The sequence below is a fragment of the Sus scrofa genome, chromosome 7 (genome assembly GCF_054392235.1).
Source record: "Sus scrofa isolate SSC_HxYL_T2T_F1_AM1 chromosome 7, Sscrofa_HxYL_maternal_Yorkshire_Landrace_v2.0, whole genome shotgun sequence".
Lineage (NCBI taxonomy): Eukaryota > Metazoa > Chordata > Mammalia > Artiodactyla > Suidae > Sus > Sus scrofa.
This window is the reverse complement of record NC_139389.1, coordinates 54,894,338-54,914,269: the sequence shown is the minus strand read 5'-3', so window position 1 is coordinate 54,914,269 and position 19,932 is coordinate 54,894,338. Positions and strand designations below refer to the sequence as shown.

Genomic DNA, 19,932 nt, shown 5'->3' with positions numbered 1-19,932 from the left:
AAGTTGAGGGCCCAGCAGCCTCTGAGAGACTTCAGGGAGGGTCTGGCCCTGGCCCCGGGCCTGGGCAGGCGGGCCTCTGCCTGTTCCTGGGTTACTGTGTGTCACCCCTGCTCCACCCACTAAAGACAGTCAGAGACCAACCACCTCACACGGAGCAACACCCTGAGGGAAGCACGAGCCCCTGGGAGCTGTCTGCTAGTGTCCAGGTGGCTACAGCCTTGGGGCTGCCAGGCCACCCCGCCCCCGCTGTAGTCCCACACAAACACTGGGCCTTCTCCCTTCAATCCCAGGTTACCATGAAAACGGAGTGGTGAAAGCAGAGAACGGAACCTCCCCACGGACTAAGAAACTCAAGTCTCCTTAAGGGCAAAGCGCTGAGAACAGGAACCCTCCCATGGGGGCCCAGCAGGAGGTGGGGAGCCCAGGCCTCCATCAGCGCCCCCTTTCCTGCTCGATGCTCCGTCTCAAACAGCAGAAACCTGTCTCCACACAGGGCCTTTTCCTCTTTCTTACGTCCTGGCTTTCTCTTCTTCCTCCATGAACCATTCTCAATAAAACCAAAAATCTTCCTCTTTCCATCCCTTAAGCCACCTCATGTCCTCACCTCTGTCCTCTGCTGGGTTTTCTAGACTCTCCTGGTTGCTTTTCTGCTGGCCTGATCTTTTTCCTCCCATGGCTGTTTCTTTCTCGTTTTACTTGTTAACTTTATCCTATTGTGCAATTTTTCTGTGTCTGATTTTTACAATGAGAGGGAGCGAAGCTTGCAGTGTGCTGGCCTTCCAGTACCCAGTCCCTGGGACCCGGCTGAGTTGACCTTCATGCCAAGGAGCCCCGGCGTGGCCGGCAGCAGCCGCTCGGTGATCCCTGCGTGGACGGGCGGCAGGAGGAGAGACTGGCCTCGGATCATCATCTCTTGGGTGCTGATGAACTGGCGAGATGGATGACTCCAGTTCTGCACGCGCATCCTGAGGCCCCTCGGGGGCCCTGCTGGTTGTAAGCGCCAAGGCTTTGGCTTTTGGTCCAGAAGGATGGTGTTAGCTGCCTTGGGCCCCACGGCTCAGAAGAGCATCCCAGTGGCCGGTCCTGGATTGGAAACCAACTTGCTCTCTCTCAGTCAGGGACGAGCTGGAGGAGGACATCTTCCCACTTTGCAGCAAGAGCAAAGTGACAGGAGCGGCGGGCTCGTCCTGAAAGGTAACACGGCGGAAGCGATGGAGGCGTCGACCCAGGCCTTTGTCGGGCAGGTCCTGCTGCCTCGCCCTTCCCACCATTCACCAGCATTCAAAACCAAACCAAACAGCAGTTACAGAACCAGCTGGGCACATGCTGCTCCTAAACCCCAGGCCGGCCAGCCCTGTCGGGGGTCGGCCCTGCACCTGCCTCCACCGTCGGGCTGCAGGAACACTAAGCTCCTGCTGGCCCTTGGGGCGGGTCACCTGGGCCCTGTTCCCTCTGGCCTCAGTGTTGAGTGTCCTTTGGAATTGTCATCGTCGTCTACTGCTGTTTGCTGAGCACACTCAACAGCGTTTTAGACAGTTTGCAAGCAGGCTCAGTCAGAATTGCTCTGCTTGTCAGATGGGCAGATACAACCATGTCGCTGTGCATCTTTTTGCCCTCTCCCCGCACGCGTTCTTTCCCCCCCCCCCCAACAACGACAAGGCCTCATGGTGCCTTGAGGACGCCTGCAGGGAGGGAGGCTGTTGGTAAGGAGGCTTGCAAACTGTGCTGGCTGGATCCCATGGGCACAGGGGCAGTAGGAGTGTCTGCCGCGCTGGTCCTCTTCCTGACATCACATTAGTAACCACAGCTGGGATGAGTACCTAGAAGGCGGGAACTGGGTCTTTTCGTCAAGGCAGCTCCCTTCTCGTCACTTGCCCAGAAGTTTTAATCGGCCAGCGCCTGGGGGTTGTTTCCCGACACCACAGCAGACCCTCGTCTAGCTCTTTGGGGTATAGGGCCACGGGCGTGGGAAGAGCTTCTCGTTACTCTTAGGAGAGTAAGAGCAGATTCCCCCCAGGCTTCTCTCTCCCTCCCTGACCCTCATCTGGGCCACAAAGCAGAACCCTGGTGAATGGGCAGCTTGTACCAACCCAGCAGACCCAATCTGCGATCTGTCCGCCAGTCAGTCGGTTCCCCCCTCCCCGCTCATGGCTGAAGCGAACCTCTGGTCCTAGGGTGCCCCAGAGACATGGTGCAGCCTCGCACCCAGCCCAGTCCTTTTGGGGCTGTGGCCTTGGCCCTGCTCCTGTTCCCTGCAAGAGGCTGCCCCCACTCTCCACCCCAGTGGGGAGCCCTGTCTTCAGTGCCTACCTGGCCTCCTCGCTGTGGGCTGGGGAGGTGGGCCACAGCCAAGGTCCTGCCATCAAGCAGTGTCCCTTCTCACATTCACTGGAAGGTGACTGCTGCCAGCGAACCCATGCTGGCTCCCGGTATAGTGTGCCTTCCTGCAGTACTACCAGCCCGGGGCCAGGCCAACGCCCTGTGCTTCCTAAAAGCCAGGGTTGGTTCCCTGATGAGTGTTGGGAAAACCTCCCCTGCTGTGTGAATCCCCTGAGACCTAGAGTGGTTCTGGAGGGAGTTGAGGGGAGGGTAACTAGGTGCCCCATCCGCCCAGGCAGGCCTGGCACGTTCATTTCAGAGCAGAACCAAGCCTTTGGCAGGTTGGCTTGAAGTGTGTTGCCGGGGGCCAAAATAATTCCACTTCATCCCCAGAGCTTGATGGGCTGGCTTGTCCTGATTGGGCCAGTCTGGCTGTTTTTTTCTGCCCTAAACCCTCTGTGAAGGCCTTGCCAGACGCCCGCGGGTTTGCGAGGCTTCTCAGCACCATCCCCGGGAGGAGAGCAGATGCTAATCTACCTCAGCAGCCCGGGCCTCCTGGCGTCACCGTTAGGGGCATCGCTGGCTGGTGGGCGGGGGTGCCAGGCACGTGGGAGAGTGAAGCTGTGGGGGGTTGGGTGACCTCGGCTGCCAGTGCCCCTCCTTGGAGGGACGTTACTTCACCTCCAGGCTCTGATGGCTCCGCTGTTCACAAGTTCCGTGTGTCCCTGCTCCGGGCCCGGCCAGCGGCCAGCTGCTCCCTCCTGTTCTCGTCAGTTCAAGCCCTGCCACGTCTGTGCCACCAGACCCGCGCTGTTGCCGAAGACCTTTTCCTTTTCTGTCCTGAGGCAGAGCCACCCACATGGCAGAAGCCGGAACAGACACCTGTGCTCTGGCCGCTCCCGCAGATGCTCCTCCCCTCGAGCTGGGTGGCCCTGGACGCGGGCAGCCGGGTTTGTGGTGGGACCTCCCTCCTCGGTGCTGCCGAGTTAGAGGTGGGGGCAGAAAGTGCGCGCCCAGCCCAGCTTCACAACAGAAAAGCCTGTGCCCTGGGTGCCTTTTAAAATTCACAGTGGTTCACTGCCCGCCCATCCCTTTGGGTCCCTTCCTGGGCTTCGGCCTCCCCTGAGGGCTGAGGAGGACAGAGAGTTGGACATAATCCCCCTTGAAGAACCTGGGTTCCTGATCGTCAGAGCCTCTGTCTCCAGTGGAGGGTGTGCTGCAGGCTCCCGAGTCAGGACCCTGAGTGGGCCGCCTCCCTCTGCTGCCCTCCTAGCTCACGGCCCTGCTCCTCCCCGACCGGAGGAGAATCAGGTTGTTGACAGATGACCTGGAACCTGAATCGCGTCTCTCCCTGCACAGAAGTAGCCGCTGACTTGTCCTCTTCTAGCCTAGTTCTTGTGTGAATAGTGACTCCTCCAAAGGCTGAGGATGACCTGGTGCCCCAGCCGCCTCCCCACCCCCCCCAAGCTCTCTCTAGGGTGGTCACACTCTGCGTGGCCTCCTTCAGCTCCGAGCTGATCTGGAGCCTTTTTGTGTCTGAAGTGCCTTCCTTGCCCTAGTCTCATGGCCGCCACGTGCACTGTGTGGCCGGCCCCCGGCAGTTACACATGAGAGGGACACAGACTGTGAGTTTCCCTCGTTTCCACTCAGCCTCACACCATCCTACCCGCCCCTCACTGTGTCAGGATCAGGTTGTTTCCAGTTTCTCCCTTGTGGGGTGGCTGCAGGCCTGTGAACTTCCTCCCACGGCCCCCAGGCACCTGCCTATTGAGGAAGTCCAGAGCTTCCAGGGGCACCAGGCCTGCCATGCTCTTCCACCTCCCCCCACATTTAAAAAAGGTACCCTTGCTGTCGTCTCTTGGGGTCTCTCTCTCGCTTCCCATTCAACCCAAAGTCTAGGCGATAAGGTGTCTACTTTTGCTTCCCGGTCACCAGTGTTCCTCCCAGGTGCCCATTTGATGTGGGTGCTGCTGGCTGTTGCAGAGTGCCCCTCCCACCCCTGCGCAGTGTCTCCTTGTATGAGCAGCAGCTCCCCTGCCCGTTGCCCACCTTGTCCTCGCTCTTCCGGGTTGTGCAATAACTCTCCCAGCTAGTGGTCTTCCCCACAGGCCCTCTGTCCCTTTCAGTGCCCAGCCACTGGGGCAGGACAGTCTGCCCAGAAGGAATGTTAGCCACCTCCTCTGTTGCTGTCATTCTCCTGACCCTGGTGGCACACCAGTGAACCCTGGAGCATCATCGTAGCAGTCCATCATTTAGGAATATCTGTTGGAAAAACATCCTCACCACAATGGGGCATTAACATGTCAGTGTCTGGGCATGACATCTGTGTGAGGCGACACCGTCACCCAGAGGGTCATGTTTATGAGGCGAGGAAGATCGCCCTGCGCCTCAGCCACACATGGACAGCCTGGTCCACCCGGCTGGATCTGACCGGTTCTGAGTACCACCCTTTCCTCGGGTACAGAGTCAAGTGTTTATGTGATGAGAGTATATACACCTCGTTTTTCACTTCTTAATAAACAGCTGAGGATGAGCTGAGGCCGCTGGTGCCCTGAGCAACTCCTAATGCAAATGTGGACAAAGTGTCTTTGTGTTTTTCTACTTTAGCCTGTTCATGTTATGGACCAAATTTCAACAACGAACTCAAGGAAAATTTGTACCTGCCGTATTTATGCTTTCATGTAAAAGGGTTTTGGAGGGGGGGCTCTTTTCACCTTCAGTGAACTTTTTCCAAGTCCTTTTCTCACTGTTTCTGTCTGGTTTTGAAACAAATTACAGTTTTGTATGGATTTTTTTAAATGTGCATTTTGAAACAAATGATCAAATATTTTTGAGATAACTGAATAAAAGGCAGAATTATTAGGTTACGTGTCTTGGGTATAATTCTGTTCCTTTTTACCCGGATGCTTTATTTGCTTTTACTTGAACCTAATTTGCACCATTAGATGATTGTTGTGGGAATGAAAAGGATGGAGGAGGAGTCAGCTGTAGGGAGTGGGGAGTAGCCACAAGCCTCATTTTGAGTGTGTAGGAGTGAAATGTAACCGTGGAAAGGGGTATGTGGATGGGGTAGGACGTGTAGGTAAGAAGCCCTGCAAGGAAGCACACTGGGCCTGACCTGATGACTGCTGTACAGCAGCGCCCCTCAAACTCGGGCACTTGTTCCAAACCCAGTGGATGCCTGACACCACAAGGGGGCTGAGGCCTGAGAATATGATATTCTTTCCCATATGAATTAGGCACAGGAAGAGTTTAACAACAATAATGCTACAACAGAACAATTATAATCATACACCAGAGTGAAAGTTCTTTGCAAACATCCCACTGTGCTGCACTCACCCTTCTTCCTGTGACATGAGAGGCCTCGGTGCCCACGTGAGGTGAAGTTAGGAGGATGCTGTGATTAGGTCCGAGAGGTCCTGGATCCCTGAGCCACAGCCTTCTCGATGGCTGGGGATCCTGGGCCCGATGGCCAGACGACTCAGAATGGTGCGCAATTTAAAAAGTTATAAATTAGTTCTAGAACTTTCCATTTAATATTTTCAGACCATGGTTGACTGTAGCGAAGTGTGGAAAGTGAAACCATAGGTAAATAGATAAGGGGGAGACCGTTCTGACGTCATTTGGCTGTGAGACGGGGTTCAGACCGTGTATAAAAGCTATAGATGTTGGTGTGGGCACCAGGTAGAAGTCTTGAGTGTTGGAGGCACTGCTGGCATCAGGCAGGCGGCCTGCTTGCTCGAGGCTGTCCTGTTTTTCCCAGAACCATCCCCAGAAAGAGCTCAGGAGACGGGTGCAGTTAGCCAAGGACACCCAGGGGCTGTGAGGACTGAGCAGGACACGCGTACCTGAGGTGAAGGTTCGCGGTGCTGACGGGGCGAGAGGCTCTGCCTGAGGAGCTCGAGCAGGTGGCCGTCCTAGGCCTGCTGGCTCATCTGTGCTCTGAGTTTTGGGGCTGGGCTGGCTGGTTTCCTTGCTTGCTTGTTTCTGCAGGGCTTCTACGTCAGCAGGATGTCCACTCACCTGAGTGACCCTTGATTTTCTGGAAACATCTAGCGGCTTTAACGCCTTAGATACCCTTTATGCCTACAGATATGGGTTTGCTACACCCTAACTAGATGGTATGTTCAGGCCCCTGGTCGTGAAGACAGAGTACAGGTAGCAGCAAAGACTCCGAGGCAGCATTTATAGAGAAAGTTGGTGGCTGACTCCAGCTAAGGAGCAGCCCTGCTTCTGAAGTGTCTGTCAGAGCTCAGTGGGAAATGAGTATCTGCTACTAGTCTTTCCATCTATCTCAAAACCAGGCTTTCTTGAAGCAGTTTTTTGTTGTGTTTTTTTTTTAAACTACAACCCACATCAAGAAATACACTTTTTTTCCCCTCTGCTTTTTTAGGGCCACACCTGCAGCATATGGAGGTTCCCAGGCTAGGGGTCTAATCAGAGCTATAGCCGCCGGCCTACACCAGAGCCACAGCAACGCCAGATCCGAGCTGCGTCTGCGACCTACACCACAGCTCATGGCAACGCCGGATCCTTAACCCACTGAGCAAGGCCAGGGATCAAACCCGCAAGCTCATGATTCCTGGGTTGGACTGATTTCCGCTGCACCACGATGGGAACTCCTAAGAAATACATTTTACATCATGACCCAGTAAATACACATTCAGCTGAAACAAGTTTCATGAAGGAATAAAATCACTGTGCCATACTCCGATATTTCCTAATCGATCCTGTAGGTCTACTACTGGGTCTAGAAACTGTGGTTTGGAAAACATAATATCAGGAGTTCCCAGTGTGGCTCAGTGGTGTATCCATAAGGACGAGAGTTCGATCCCTGGCCTCACTCAGTGGGTTAAGGATCCGGCGTTGCGGTGAGCTATTGTGTAGGTCGAAGACGCAGCTCGGATGCTGCAATGCTGTGGCTGTGGTGTAGGCCAGTGGCTACAGCTCCTGTTTGACCCCTAGCCTGGGAACCTCCATATGCCATGGGTGCAGCCATAAAAATACAGAAAGAAAGATGAAAGAAAGACAAAAGAAAGGAAGAAAGAAAGAAAGAAAGAAAAAACAGGGTGTCTATTTCCCTACAATCCTGGGATGGGCGGGGGCTGTCTGGCAGCAACACCAGACGCCACGGGTTGTCTCCCCGAACAAATTCCATCCGTCCTCTTGCTCTTAATCATTCTACACCTGCATTAGTCAGATTCCTTCTCCAGAGAAGCAGAACCAGTAGGCTGCATATATGGAGAGAGAAAAGGATTGGCTGTAAGGAACTGGCTCATGGAACTATGGAGGCTGACGAGCTCCAGTGTTCACCGTCAAGCTGCAGACCTTCAAGAACTGATGGTGTAGTTCCTGTTCCAAGGCCAGGGGGCTGGAGACCCAGGAAGAGCCCGTGTCTGTTTGAAAAGAAAAAAGCTGACGACGTCAAGGCAGGCAGAGGGAGTTCTCTCTCATCAGGGAAGGATGAGGGGGTGGGGAGAGCCACCCTGCTCCCCCAGGACCATCTGCTTTACTCCATCTGCCAACTCAAATGTTAATCTCATCCAGAGACAGCCTCGCAGATGCACCCAGGGCAACGTCTGACCAAACGGCCAGGCACCCCTCGGCCTAATCAAGTTGACACGTAAAATGAGCCATCACAACACCCCTACCCACCCCCTCCCTAAATGAGGCACCAAGCTTAGCTCCTACAAGATCCAATTTAATTTAGGCTTCAGTGGTAGTGGAATATAAGACTCAGAAACGAAACATCACTTCAAGAGCTCTGTAAAGGCCTCTAGGAAGAGCACAAGGTGTGTGTAGGCCTGACCTCGAAACGTGCTGCTCTCGTCCTCAGCAGCTCAGTGGGAGAAAGCGCGGACAAAGCTGGAATAGTCCATCTTGTCGTCTCCGTGGGAGCACATCCTGACGAGCTGCGGGGGAGAGGGTGAGCCCGTGAGAGCCGGGCGGGCTGCCTTCAGCTCAGCTGCCCAGCGCTCTTGGTAACGGTCCCCCACTTGGTAAAGCAGCTTGGAGCCTTTATAATCTTGGCTGATTCTGAAAGGCTCCCATGAGCCTGGGAGGAGGGTCAGATTAGCCCCATCTTACACTCCATGAAATCAAAGCTCAGAGGGAGGAAGAGGCCTGCCCAAGGCTTCAGGTCGAACCTTTATAAGAGCACTGTCGTTGCCAAAGCATTGTTGTTTCTATATTCTAGTACACAACTTTGTCCATCCAGTCTGCGCAGAGCTAGACTCTTAAAATAGCAGGCTGCTGTTACCACAGCCTAACAGAAAAATCTCGCTGTCATTGCTCAAAACCATGTCCCCTGAAAGTCACTGGTGAGTGACAGTAGGTACACTGATCTCGAGAGACGTGTGCGAATCTACTCCACCCACGCCTCCCTGCCCACCTCCCCAACTGCACTCCGCTCTCCCGTGTCAGGTCACAGCTGGTACCAGGGACTTAACAGCAGAGGCTGGGCGTGCTGTCAGCCTGGCACTCAGGAAGTGAGATGGGCGTTTGCCCACGTGAACTGTTCTCCTTCTCCCTGCCTTCCCTAACCCTTGCTAATGTTCCTGCCTGAAAGTCCTCCTCTCCAACCCAGTCCCCCTGGCCCCAAACAAAAGCCTCCCCTAAATAAGTCTCAACTTCCAGACGTCGCTATCTGCTCAAGAGTCATTCAGAAAGTCTAGAGCCCGGCAATGTTCTTAGTCAATGAGAAGGTCTCAGTGATAACAAGGCACCACGGTTGGCAATTGCGGGAGAGAGTCTGTCCTAGAAGGGGAACCACGGCCAGAGGGGTTTATAATGCAAAAAGGTAGGAAAGGCCCTCTGCAGCTCCTTCACGGAAACTCTAGGAGGAGAAGGTCCCTTCACTGGCAGCTGGCCAGGACCCTAGAGACGGATGCCGCTGCCCGGGGCAGTGGCCACACACCCCTCCCATGCTAGCCCTACAGACGGCTGACACGAAGGAGGTCAAAGGCACCGTTCTGCTCAGTCCAGCTTTTGCGTCTGCCCTTGACAGCCACCTCCTTCAGCCCTCACATTGCTTACCGGTGCTCCCGGTAAAAAGATGCCCTGCACCACCACTCAGGAAGGAACACCAATGCTAGGGTCAAAGGCAAGTGCCGTAAGCAGGATGAAACAGGAGATCCGAGCTCAACACCTCAAGTCGTCCCCAGTTCAAACAAAATGCACACGCAAGTGCCTCTGGGAGCCAGTGGGGGTGTCCAGCCCCTCCCCAGGAAGAGCTCCTACTAACCTCCTTAATCAGAGAATCATCCACCGGGAGGTGCAGAGAGTCGCAGATTTTAAAGAATGTCTCCCTGTCCACGTATCCTGAAGCCTCCGTGTCAAAAATCCGAAAGGCCTCGCGGATGCTGTCCCTGCACGGGTGATCTTTCAGCTGCTTCTGGATCGTGTCAATCAGCACCTCTAGTTCCTGTGTGCCTGGGTCCTTTTCTGTCCGCTGGCTGTGGAGAAAGGAAGGAAAGGCTGGACATGGTGTTTATTCTTGACTGGTCTTATCTCAGCGACCAGAGTTCTCATTCATTGAAATCAGGGAAGCTTCTAGTGACAAACAGCTTTGACACTGAACTGATCGATGATGGAACACGTGTCTGCAGGGCCTGGCGGACGGCTGGCCTCACATCAGGGACCCTGATTAGGCTCAGCCCCGACTCTTCGGCCACTGATTCAATTGCCACACCAGCAAGAGCCAAATCTTACACCACCCCCCACCCCCAAGTCAGGCGCTTGTGGGAGTCACATGATTGCCATCATCTGTGTTACATCGTCTAGAAAGAAATGTTTTAGGATTTCCCATGTGGCTCAATGGGTTAAGGATCTAGCACTGCCTTGGCCCTGGCATTGCTGTAGCTGTGGTGTAGGCCTGCAACTGAAGCTCTGATTCGACAGGAACTTCCATATGCGGCCCTAAAAAGAAAAGAAAAAAAATGTTTTAATCTACAGACACACACAGAGTAAGGAACCTCTTCCTCCCCAGTTCACTTGGAATTTTGTGAGAGGTTATCTCACTTACAGAAGTTAAGAGACTGCTCTGTGTGGTGGATTGAGAAATTTAGGCTTAGCATTTATGGAAATGGAGAGAGATGAGTAACTCAGAGCATTAGGACGAGGGGGGGTCTATCCCTTCAAAACACAACCAGGATAAGCAGAAGCTTGATTTTAATTCCTCTGAACATGAAAGTACGATTAGCAAAATACAGAATGCTGGAGCTGGAGAGACTCTTGTTTCGTTTCTGTAAATCTGTTTTGGAACAAGATTGGGCCCAAATACACTCAGTAAAGGCTCCTTCCTTCTTTGAAGACAAGAAAACAGCCCAAAAGACCTTAGTGACTTGTCCCAGACCGCATGTCAGAGGCAAGACCAGAACTGCCCTCCATCCATTCTCACGTGTCCTTTCAAGGACCCCCAACCACCATTCGCTGGGTCCCTCTCCTTCCGAACCTTCAGAAGCCAACCCACCACTGCTTTCTCGTTCCTCTTTTTTCCTGTACATAATATTCAAAAAGTTCACGTTCGTGCCTGCTGGCAACCCTTGCTGAGGGAGGTGTAAAGTGGTGTGAGCTTTCAGGAAAAATCTGGAAACACAAAACAAAAAGCCTGGCAAAGAATTTCAAGTAGGAGTTCCCGTCGTGGCGCAGTGGTTAGCGAATCCGACTAGGGACCATGGGGTTGCGGGTTCGGTCCCTGCCCTTGCTCGGTGGGTTGACGATCCGGCATTGCCGCGTGAGCTGTGGTGTGGGTTGCAGACGAGGCTCGGATCCCACGTTGCTGTGGCTCTGGCGTAGGCTGGTGGCTATAGCTCCGATTCGACCCCTAGCCTGGGAACCTCCATATGCCGCGGGAGCGGCCCAAAGAAATAGCAAAAAGACAAAAAAATAAAAATAAAGAATTTCAAGTAATCTATCCTAAGGAAGTGACTATGAGTGGTATACAGAGATATATCTATAAGGCTGTCCTGAAACAGCCTAAATGTCCAATTTTTGGGAGTTGGTTAAATGATATACACTACAATCAGGCAACGTAATGATAATGCAGCTGTTGACAATGTTGTAGAAAGAAACTGTGAGAAAATCAAGAGGCAAAAATATACTGAATGAATGCTACCTTTTATGTCAAAGTTGTAGAGGAGTAAGAAAAAATATTTAAATCTGCATATATTATATGAAGAAATTCAGGGACTATATTCCAAAAAACCAATGAAAGTGGTAGTTACCTATGAAAGAACAGAGGGTAAGAGGTCACTGGAAGATGGAGTGGGAACAAAACTTTTCAAGGGTTCCTTCATACATACACAGATAACCCATGTGAATGTAATACCTACGTAAAAAATTATCAATGCACCATAAAATATTTCATGACATCATAAATGTTCGTGATAGACTACCAAGTGAAAATGGCTGATAAAATAGTGTGGAGAATTATCCCATTTAATTAATTAATTTATTTGTCTTGTCTTTTTAGGGCAGCATATGGAGGTTCCCAGGCTAGGGGTCTAATCGGAGTTGTAGCTGCTGGCCTGCGCCACAGCCACAGCAATGCCGGATCTGAGCCACATCTGTGACCTACATCACAGCTCATAGCAACGCCAGATCCTTAACCCACTGAGTAAGGCCAGGGATCGAACTTGCAACCTCATGGTTGCTAGTCAGATTCGTTTCCGCTGTGCCACGACAGGAACTCTGAATTATTCCATTTTATATGCATATTAAAACAAAAGATTCAGGAGTTCCCGTCGTGGTGCAGTGGTTAACGAATCTGACTAAGAACCATGAGGTTGCTGGTTCGATCCCTGCCCTTGCTCAGTGGGTTAAAGATACAGCGTTGCCGTGAGCTGTGGTGTAGGTTGCAGACGCGGCTCGGATCCTGTGTTGCTGTGGCTCTGGTACAGGCTGGCAGCTACAGCTCCGATTGGACCCCTAGCCTGGGAACCTCCATATGCCCCGGGAGTGGCCCAAGAAATGGCAAAAAGACAAAAACAAAAACAAAAACAACAACAACAAAAAATATATTCAAAGTAGTCATCTTTGGGTTATGGAATTTTAAGAAATATTCTTGTTTATTTCTATTTGTATTTTTAAAATTTTTCCTAAGTTGTCTTACTCTGAGCACGTGTTACAGTGAGGCAAAAACAAAACTGTAATAAAGATCTCTAGTCTCGAAATGCAACTCAAAACTACTATGAGGTACCACCTCACACCTGCCAGAATGGCCATCATTAACAAGTCAACAAGTAACACAAATACTGGAGAGGGTATGGAGAAAAGGGAACCCTCCTACAATGTTGGTGGGAATGTAAATTGGTATGACCACTGTGGAAAACAGTATGGAGGTACCTTAGAAAACTAAATATAGAACTTATAACCCAGCAATCCCACTCTTGGGCATATATCCTGACAAAACTTTCCTTGAAAAAGACGCATGCACCCTTATGTTCACTGCAGCACTATTCACAATAGCCAAGACATGGAAACACCCTAAATGTCCATCACAGGTGAATGGATTAAGAAGATGTGGTATACAGACACAATGGAATACTACTCAGCCATAAAAAAGAACAAAATAATGCCATTTGCAGCAACATGGATGGAACTAGAGACTCTCATACTAAGTGAAGTAAGGCAGAAAGAGAAAGACAAATACCATATGATATCATTTATATCTGGAATCTAATGTGTAGCACAAATGAACCTTTCCACAGTAAAGAAACTCATGGACTTGGAGAATAGACTTGTGGTTGCCAAGGGGGGATGGGATGGACTGGGGTTAATAGATGCAAACAATTGCATTTGGAGTGGATAAGCAATGAGATACTTCCGTACAGCACAGGGAACTAAATCCAGTCACTTTTGATGGAACATGATGGAGGATAATGTGAGAAAAAGAATGTATGTATATAGGTATGACTGAGTCACTTTGCTGTATAGCAGAAATTGACAGAGTGCTTAAATCAACCATAATGGAAAAAATAAAAATCATTTTTAAAAAAGATCTCTAGTCTCTTTTTTTTTTTTTTTTTTTTTTTTTTTTCCTATTTCTTGGGCCGCTCCCGCGGCATATGGAGGTTCCCAGGCTAGGGGTTGAATCGGAGCTATAGCCACTGGCCTATGCCAGAGCCACAGCAACGCGGGATCCGAGCCGTGTCTGCAACCTACACCACAGCTCACGGCAACGCCAGATCCTTAACCCACTGAGCAAGGGCAGGGACCGAACCTGCAACCTCATGGTTCCTAGTCGGATTTGTTGACCACTGCGCCACAAGGGGAACTCCCAGATCTCTAGTCTCTAAATGCTGCCTGGCATTATCTATTATAGAAGCAGGATATATTGGACTGATGTGTTCAACTACAATCTTATATACTAAATTACAAACGACTGCCAGGGAGCTGTTTTTTGGCAGAAAGCAAAGCCAAATCTTGCGTATCTTCTCAGCGGTTAGAGCCATGGAGCATATAAGGTTAAAATGTGATCATCTAATCATTTTATGAGAAGATAACTCCCCTTGCCCTGAAGACTTTAAGAACCCACACTGCTTCGTACAACAGGAACATGCCTTAGAATAAGATGGTGTCAGTTCTAAGAGAGCCTGCAACAGGTGGTGCTCTTAAGGTTAAAAGCTAAAAGTGGAACTTAAAGAACTACCCAAAGTCAGGGCCCCTACTTGACTGCGGGGGGTGGTGGGGGGCAGCCAGGTCTGTTGTTAGGAAAGCCGCATGGCTCAGGGTAAGGACTGTTCCACAGGTGAGCAGGTGAATACAAGGGCCGACACCCGAGACAGGTTCAGACTCTGTGCTATGCCATTCAGTGGCCCCTCTGCACTTTCCATAAAAGCAAACGTGAGCCGTGGAATTCACATATTTTCTTAAAAAGCAGTCTGAAATCATTTTCTTTCTTTCCTATTGTATACACACATACCGTATACATCAATATCAACAAAACGTACTAGAAGTTTAAAGTGTGGCCATTTTATTTATTTATTTATTGTCTTTCTAGGGCCGCACCCACAGCATGTGGAGGTTCCCAGGCTAGGGGTCGAATCAGAGCTGTAGCCACCAGCCTACCTCACAGCCACAGTAACACGGGATCCGAGCCAAGTCTGTGACCTACACCACAGCTCATGGCAACACTGGATCCTTAACCCACTGAGAGAGGCCAGGGATCAAACCTGCAACCTCAGGGTTTCTAGTCGGATTCGTTAACAGCTGAGCCACGATGGAAACTCCTAAAGTGTGGCCATTTTAATTGCAACGTTTAGTGTCTACCTTTCAGTCTGACCTTAGCTCCTGATCTGTGCCCAGGGCCTCCTCTCTGCCCCAGTGACGGTAAACCCACTCCTCGGACAGTCAGGAAGATGACTATAAGAATATACTCTAACTTTTCGGTGTTTCTCTTGGGCAAGACAGAATAAACTGTAGTTAAGAGCATGGGCTCCACACCCTGACTGCCTGGTCCAAAATCTCAGCTTTGCTACTTTAATGTCTGCATGGTCTTGAGATCATGAGCCTCTCCGTGCTTTGGTCTCCTTACCTGCCATAGGGAGTTTTTAAGGAAAGCCAGTTCACAAAGACCCCTGTGAGAATTAACTGAGTACTTGACATGGCAGACACATGCTAATGTCTGGAGGGTTTTTTGTGTCATTTTTTTGTTTGTTTTCGGGCTTTTTTTTTTTTTTTTTTTTTGTCTTTTTAAGGCTGTACCTGACAGCATATGGAAGTTCCAAAGCTAGGGGTCCAATCGAAGCTGTAGCTGCCGGCCTACGCCACAGCCATGGCAACACCAGGTCCAAGCCACATCTGAAACCTATACCACAGCACACAGCAGTGCCAGATCTCCTTAACCTACTGAGTGAGGCCAGGGATCGAACCCACGTCCTCATGGATATAAGTTTGGGTTGTTACTGCTGACCACGACGGGAACTCCGCCAATGTTAGCTTTCAGTGAAGCTCCTCTGACAGTCCTGGTAGGGAGGTCTGTTCACTCATCTAGCAGCTATCCACTGAGCACATATGGCTCAATGCTAGCTCTAGAATAAAGTTCTAGCTGTTGCATATAACAAGAAACTTGTCTCCAGTAAGGATCCCTACTCTCCAGATGGGGAGCTAGGACACAAACCGTAAAGGTGCAAACAGAAAGGAGAAAAGGACCATGACCATTCAAGGGAGGTGCTGAGGAGAAGAGCACCAGGAAGGGCTGAAGTGGGAGGCAGCATCTGACCCAGGCCTTGAAGGATGTGAGAGCTCACGACTGCAGAATGAAATACAGGAACACTGATGGTGGAAAGAGGCTGAGAAAAGGCACAAAAAAAGGAACGCTTGAGGAGTTCCCGTCGTGGCGCAGTGGTTAACGAATCTGACTAGGAACCATGAGGTTGCGGGTTCGGTCCCCGCTCTTGCTCAGTGGGTTAAGGATCCGGTGTTGCCGTGAGCTTGGTGTAGGTTGCAGACGCAGCTCGGATCCCACGTTGCTGTGGCTCTGGCATAGGCCAGTGGCTATAGCTCCGATTCAACCCCTAGCCTGGGAACCTCCATATGCCGCGGGAGTGGCCCAAGAAATAGCAAAAAAAAAAAGGAACACTTGAGGTCCATATAGTGGACCTGTCTGTCGGAGTGCAGAGTGTGTGGCAAGGTAGGAAAGGCCTCCCAGAACTCTGGGCAGATGGATATTTGGAGCCATACTATGGAGGTTCCTGGATTCTAGATTAAGAACTTCAGAATTTTGTTTTTAAGTGATAGCAACCTCTTATAAGTACTAATGATGAAGAAGTCAAAGAAGATCAAAAGGGAAATAAAAATATATAGAAACAAACAAAACTGGAAAAACAGCTGACCCTTGAACAATGCAGGGTTTAGGGGTAAACCCTCTGTGCAGTCAAAAATCTGTATATAACTTAGTTGGGCCCTCTGAATATGGGGTTCTTACATATCCACGGTTCCACCCCCTAAGGATTATGCAGTAGTATAATATGTATATACTGAGAAAATCTGCATGCAGTAGCCCCACAAGTTCAAACCTGTGTTGTTCAAGGGTCCCCCTACTGCATATCAAAATTTATGGGATGCAGCAAAAGCAGTTCTAAGAGGGAAGTTTATAGCAAGAAATGCTACCTTAAGAAAAAAAAAAAAAAAAAGATCTCAAATAACCTAAGTTTTTACCTCAAAGAACTAGAAAAAGAAGAAAAAATTAGGCCCAAAGTTAGCAGAAGAAAGAAAATAATAAAGATCAGAGCAAAAATAAATGAGACTAGAAATATGACAGAAAAGATCAATGAAACTAAGAGCTGCTTTTTTTAAAGATCAACAAAATTGACAAACTTTTAGCTTGACCAATTTAAAAAAAAAGACTAAAAATAAGAAATGTGAAGAGACGTGATAATTAATACCTCAGAAGTACAAAGGCTCATAAGAGACTATCATGAATAATTACACATCCGTAGACTGGAAGAAATGCATAAATTCCTAGAAACATACAACCTACCAAGACAGAATCATGAATAAAGAGAAAATCTGAACAGACCAATAACAAGTAAGGAGATTTAATCAGTCATCAAAAAAATGTCCCAACAAAGAAAAGCCCAGGACCAGATAGAAGGTTTTACTGTGAATTATACCAAACATTTAAAGAAGAATTAATAACAATTCTTCTCAAACTCCTCCAAAAAACTGAAGAGGAGGGAACACTCCTAAATTTATATTGCAAGGCCAACACTACTTTGACATCAAAGCCAGACAAAGTCTGAAAAGAAAATTACAGGCCACTTCCCTGGTGAACACAAATGCAAAAGTCCTCAACAAAATCTTAGCAAACTGAATTCAACAGCATATTAAAAGGATCATATGGAGTTCCCGAGGTGGCTCAGCAGTAAGGAACCTGATTAGTATCCATGAGGACATGGATTCGAACCTTGGCCTCGTTCAGTGGGTTAAGGATCTGACGTTGCTGTCCGCTGTGGTGTAGGTCACAGATGCAGCTCAGATCCTATGTTGCTGTGGCTGGCAGCTACAACTCTGATTGGACCCCTAGCCTGGGAACTTCCTTATGCCACAGGTGTGGCCCTAAAAAGCAAAAAAAAAAAAAAGGACCATACATCGTGATCAAGTGGGATTGAGCCTTAGGATGTAAAGACGGTTCAACATACACAAATCAATACACCACAGTAATAGAATGAAGGATAAAAGTCATATGATCATCTCAATAGATAGAGAAAAAGCATTTGACAAAAAAAAAATTCAATATCCTTTCATGATGAAAACTCTCAACATTATAAAAGCCACACATGACAAGACCATAGCTAACATCATACCCAGCAGAGAACAAGACAATGATGCCCACTCTGTAAGTTTAGGAACAAGACTGAGATGTCTGTCTACTCTTGCCACTTCTTTTCAACACAGACCTAACCAGAGAAGTGAAGCCAGGAAAAGAAATGAAAGGCATCCAAATAGAAAAGGAAGAAGTAAGACTTTGTTTGCAGATGACATAATCTTATATATAGAAAACCCTAAAAACGCCACCAAAAAACTACTAAATTCAGTAGAGATCCAAGCTACAAAATCAACATACAAAATTAATTCCATTTCTATACACTAACAATGAACTATTGAAAGAAAAATTAAGAAAACAATCTCATTTACAATAGCATTTTAAAAATGCTTAGGAACAAATTTAATCAAGGAGGTAAAAATTCAGAACACTGAAAACTTTATAAGATATTGATGAAAGAAACTGGAGATGATACAAGCAAGTGGAAAGATATGTTGTATTCTTTTTTTTTTTTTTGTCTTTTTGCTATTTCCTGGGCCGCTCCCGCGGCATGTGGAGATTCCCAGGCTAGGGGTCGAATCGGAGCTGTAGCCACCAGCCTACGCCAGAGCCACAGCAACTCGGGATCCAAGCCGCATCTGCAACCTACACCACAGCTCACGGCAATGCCGAATCCTTAACCCACTGAGCAAGGGCAAGGACCGAACCCGCAACCTCATGGTTCCTAGTCGGATTCGTTAACCACTGCACCACAACGGGAACTCCAAGATATGTTGTATTCTTAAACTGGAAGAACTGACATTGTTAAAAATGTCGACATGACCCAGAGCCATCTATAGATTCACCGCAATCACCACAAAGTTCCAAGGGCATTTTTCACAGAAATAGAAAAAAAAAATCCTAAAATTTGTGAGGAACTACAAAAAACCCCCAAATAGCCAAAGTATTATTGGAAAAAAAAGAACAAAGTTGGAGGCATCTCGCTTCCCGATTTCAACTGCATTACAAAGCTATAGTTATCAAACCAGTGTGGAACTGGCATAAAAACAGACATATAGACCAATGGAATAGAACACAGAGCCCAGATATAAGATCACCTGTACATATAGTCAACTAATCTTTAACAAGGGTGCCAAGAATACGCAATAGAGAAAGGACAGTCTTCAGCAATGGTGCTGGGAGAATTTCATATCCACATGCAAAAGAATGAAACTGGATCCCTATTTTCTACAACCCACAAAATTAACTCATGGATTGAAGACTTAAATATAAGACCTGAAACTGTAAAACTCCTAGCAGAAAACAGGAAAAAAGGTCCCTGACGTCGTTCTTGGCCATGATTTTTGGGCTATGACACCAAAAGCACAAGCAGCCAAAGCAAAAATAAATAAATGGGACTACATTAAACTAATGTAAGAAAAGGAGATAATCAACAAAACAAAATAGTCCACAGAATGGGAGACGATATTTGCAAATAGTCTTCGTCCACTTGGGCTGCTGTAACAACATACTAGAGACTGGGGGGCTTACAAACAACAGAAATGTATTTCTCACAGTTCTGGAAGCTGGAAGTTCAGGATCATGGCACCACAGATTCCACATGGTGGCTTGTGAGGAAAGCATTCATAGCCAGCGCTTTCTTGCTGGGTCCTCACATGGTGGGAGGGGGCTAGGGAGCCTTCCGAGGCCTCCTTCATAATGCCACTAATACCTCTCAAAGGCCCCACTTCTTAAAACCATCACGTGAGGTTATCAACGTATGAATTCTAGAGGGACACGAACATTCAAACCACAAGAAATCATGTATCTGATAAGGGGATAACATCTAAAATATATATTCACATGTATCAGAAGCAAAAAAAAAAAAAACAACAAAACACAATTTGATTAAAAAATGGACAGAAGACCTGAACAGACATTCTTCCAAAGAGGACACACACCTGGACAATAGGTACATGAAAAGATGCTCAACATCACTGAGCATCGGGGAAATGGAAATCCAAAACCACAATGAGATTTCCACTCACACTTGTCAGGATAGCTATTATCAAAAAGACAGCCAAAACCACAAAAACAAACAAACAAAAAAAAGGAGTTCCCGTCGTGGCGCAGTGGAAACGAATCCGACTAGGACCCATGAGGTTGCCGGTTCCATCCCTGGCCTTGTTCAGTGGGTTAAGGACCTGGCGTTGCCATGAGCTGTGGTGTAGGTCACAGATATGGCTTGGATCCTGTGTTGCTGTGGCTGTGGCTGTGGCGTAGGCTGGTGGCTACAGCTCCGATTAGACCCTTAGCCTGGAAACCTCCATATGCTGCACTAAAAAGACAAAAAAAAAAAAAAAAAA

At 48.7% G+C, this 19,932-nt stretch overlaps 2 protein-coding genes across 7 annotated transcripts in view; one reads left to right on the top strand and one right to left on the bottom strand.

Annotated features, from left to right (window-relative positions):
- Positions 1–5,184, top strand: part of TRAM2 (translocation associated membrane protein 2) — an 83,398-nt gene extending 78,214 nt beyond the window's left edge. The window contains 1 exon segment of the mRNA NM_001444986.1: positions 291–5,184. Within this exon segment, the coding sequence (NP_001431915.1) occupies positions 291–364 (74 nt within the window). The 3' untranslated portion in view covers positions 365–5,184.
- A 2,815-nt stretch (positions 5,185–7,999) lies between these two features.
- EFHC1 (EF-hand domain containing 1) overlaps positions 8,000–19,932 on the bottom strand; it is an 81,057-nt gene continuing 69,124 nt past the window's right edge. For all 6 annotated transcript variants that reach the window (XM_084968338.1, XM_084968339.1, XM_084968341.1 and 3 more), the window contains 2 exons: positions 9,563–9,773; positions 8,000–8,231 (listed from right to left, as the gene is read on the bottom strand). In XM_084968338.1, the coding sequence (XP_084824464.1) occupies positions 8,160–8,231; positions 9,563–9,773 (283 nt within the window). In that variant the 3' untranslated portion in view covers positions 8,000–8,159. The remainder of the gene's footprint in view (positions 8,232–9,562; positions 9,774–19,932) is intronic.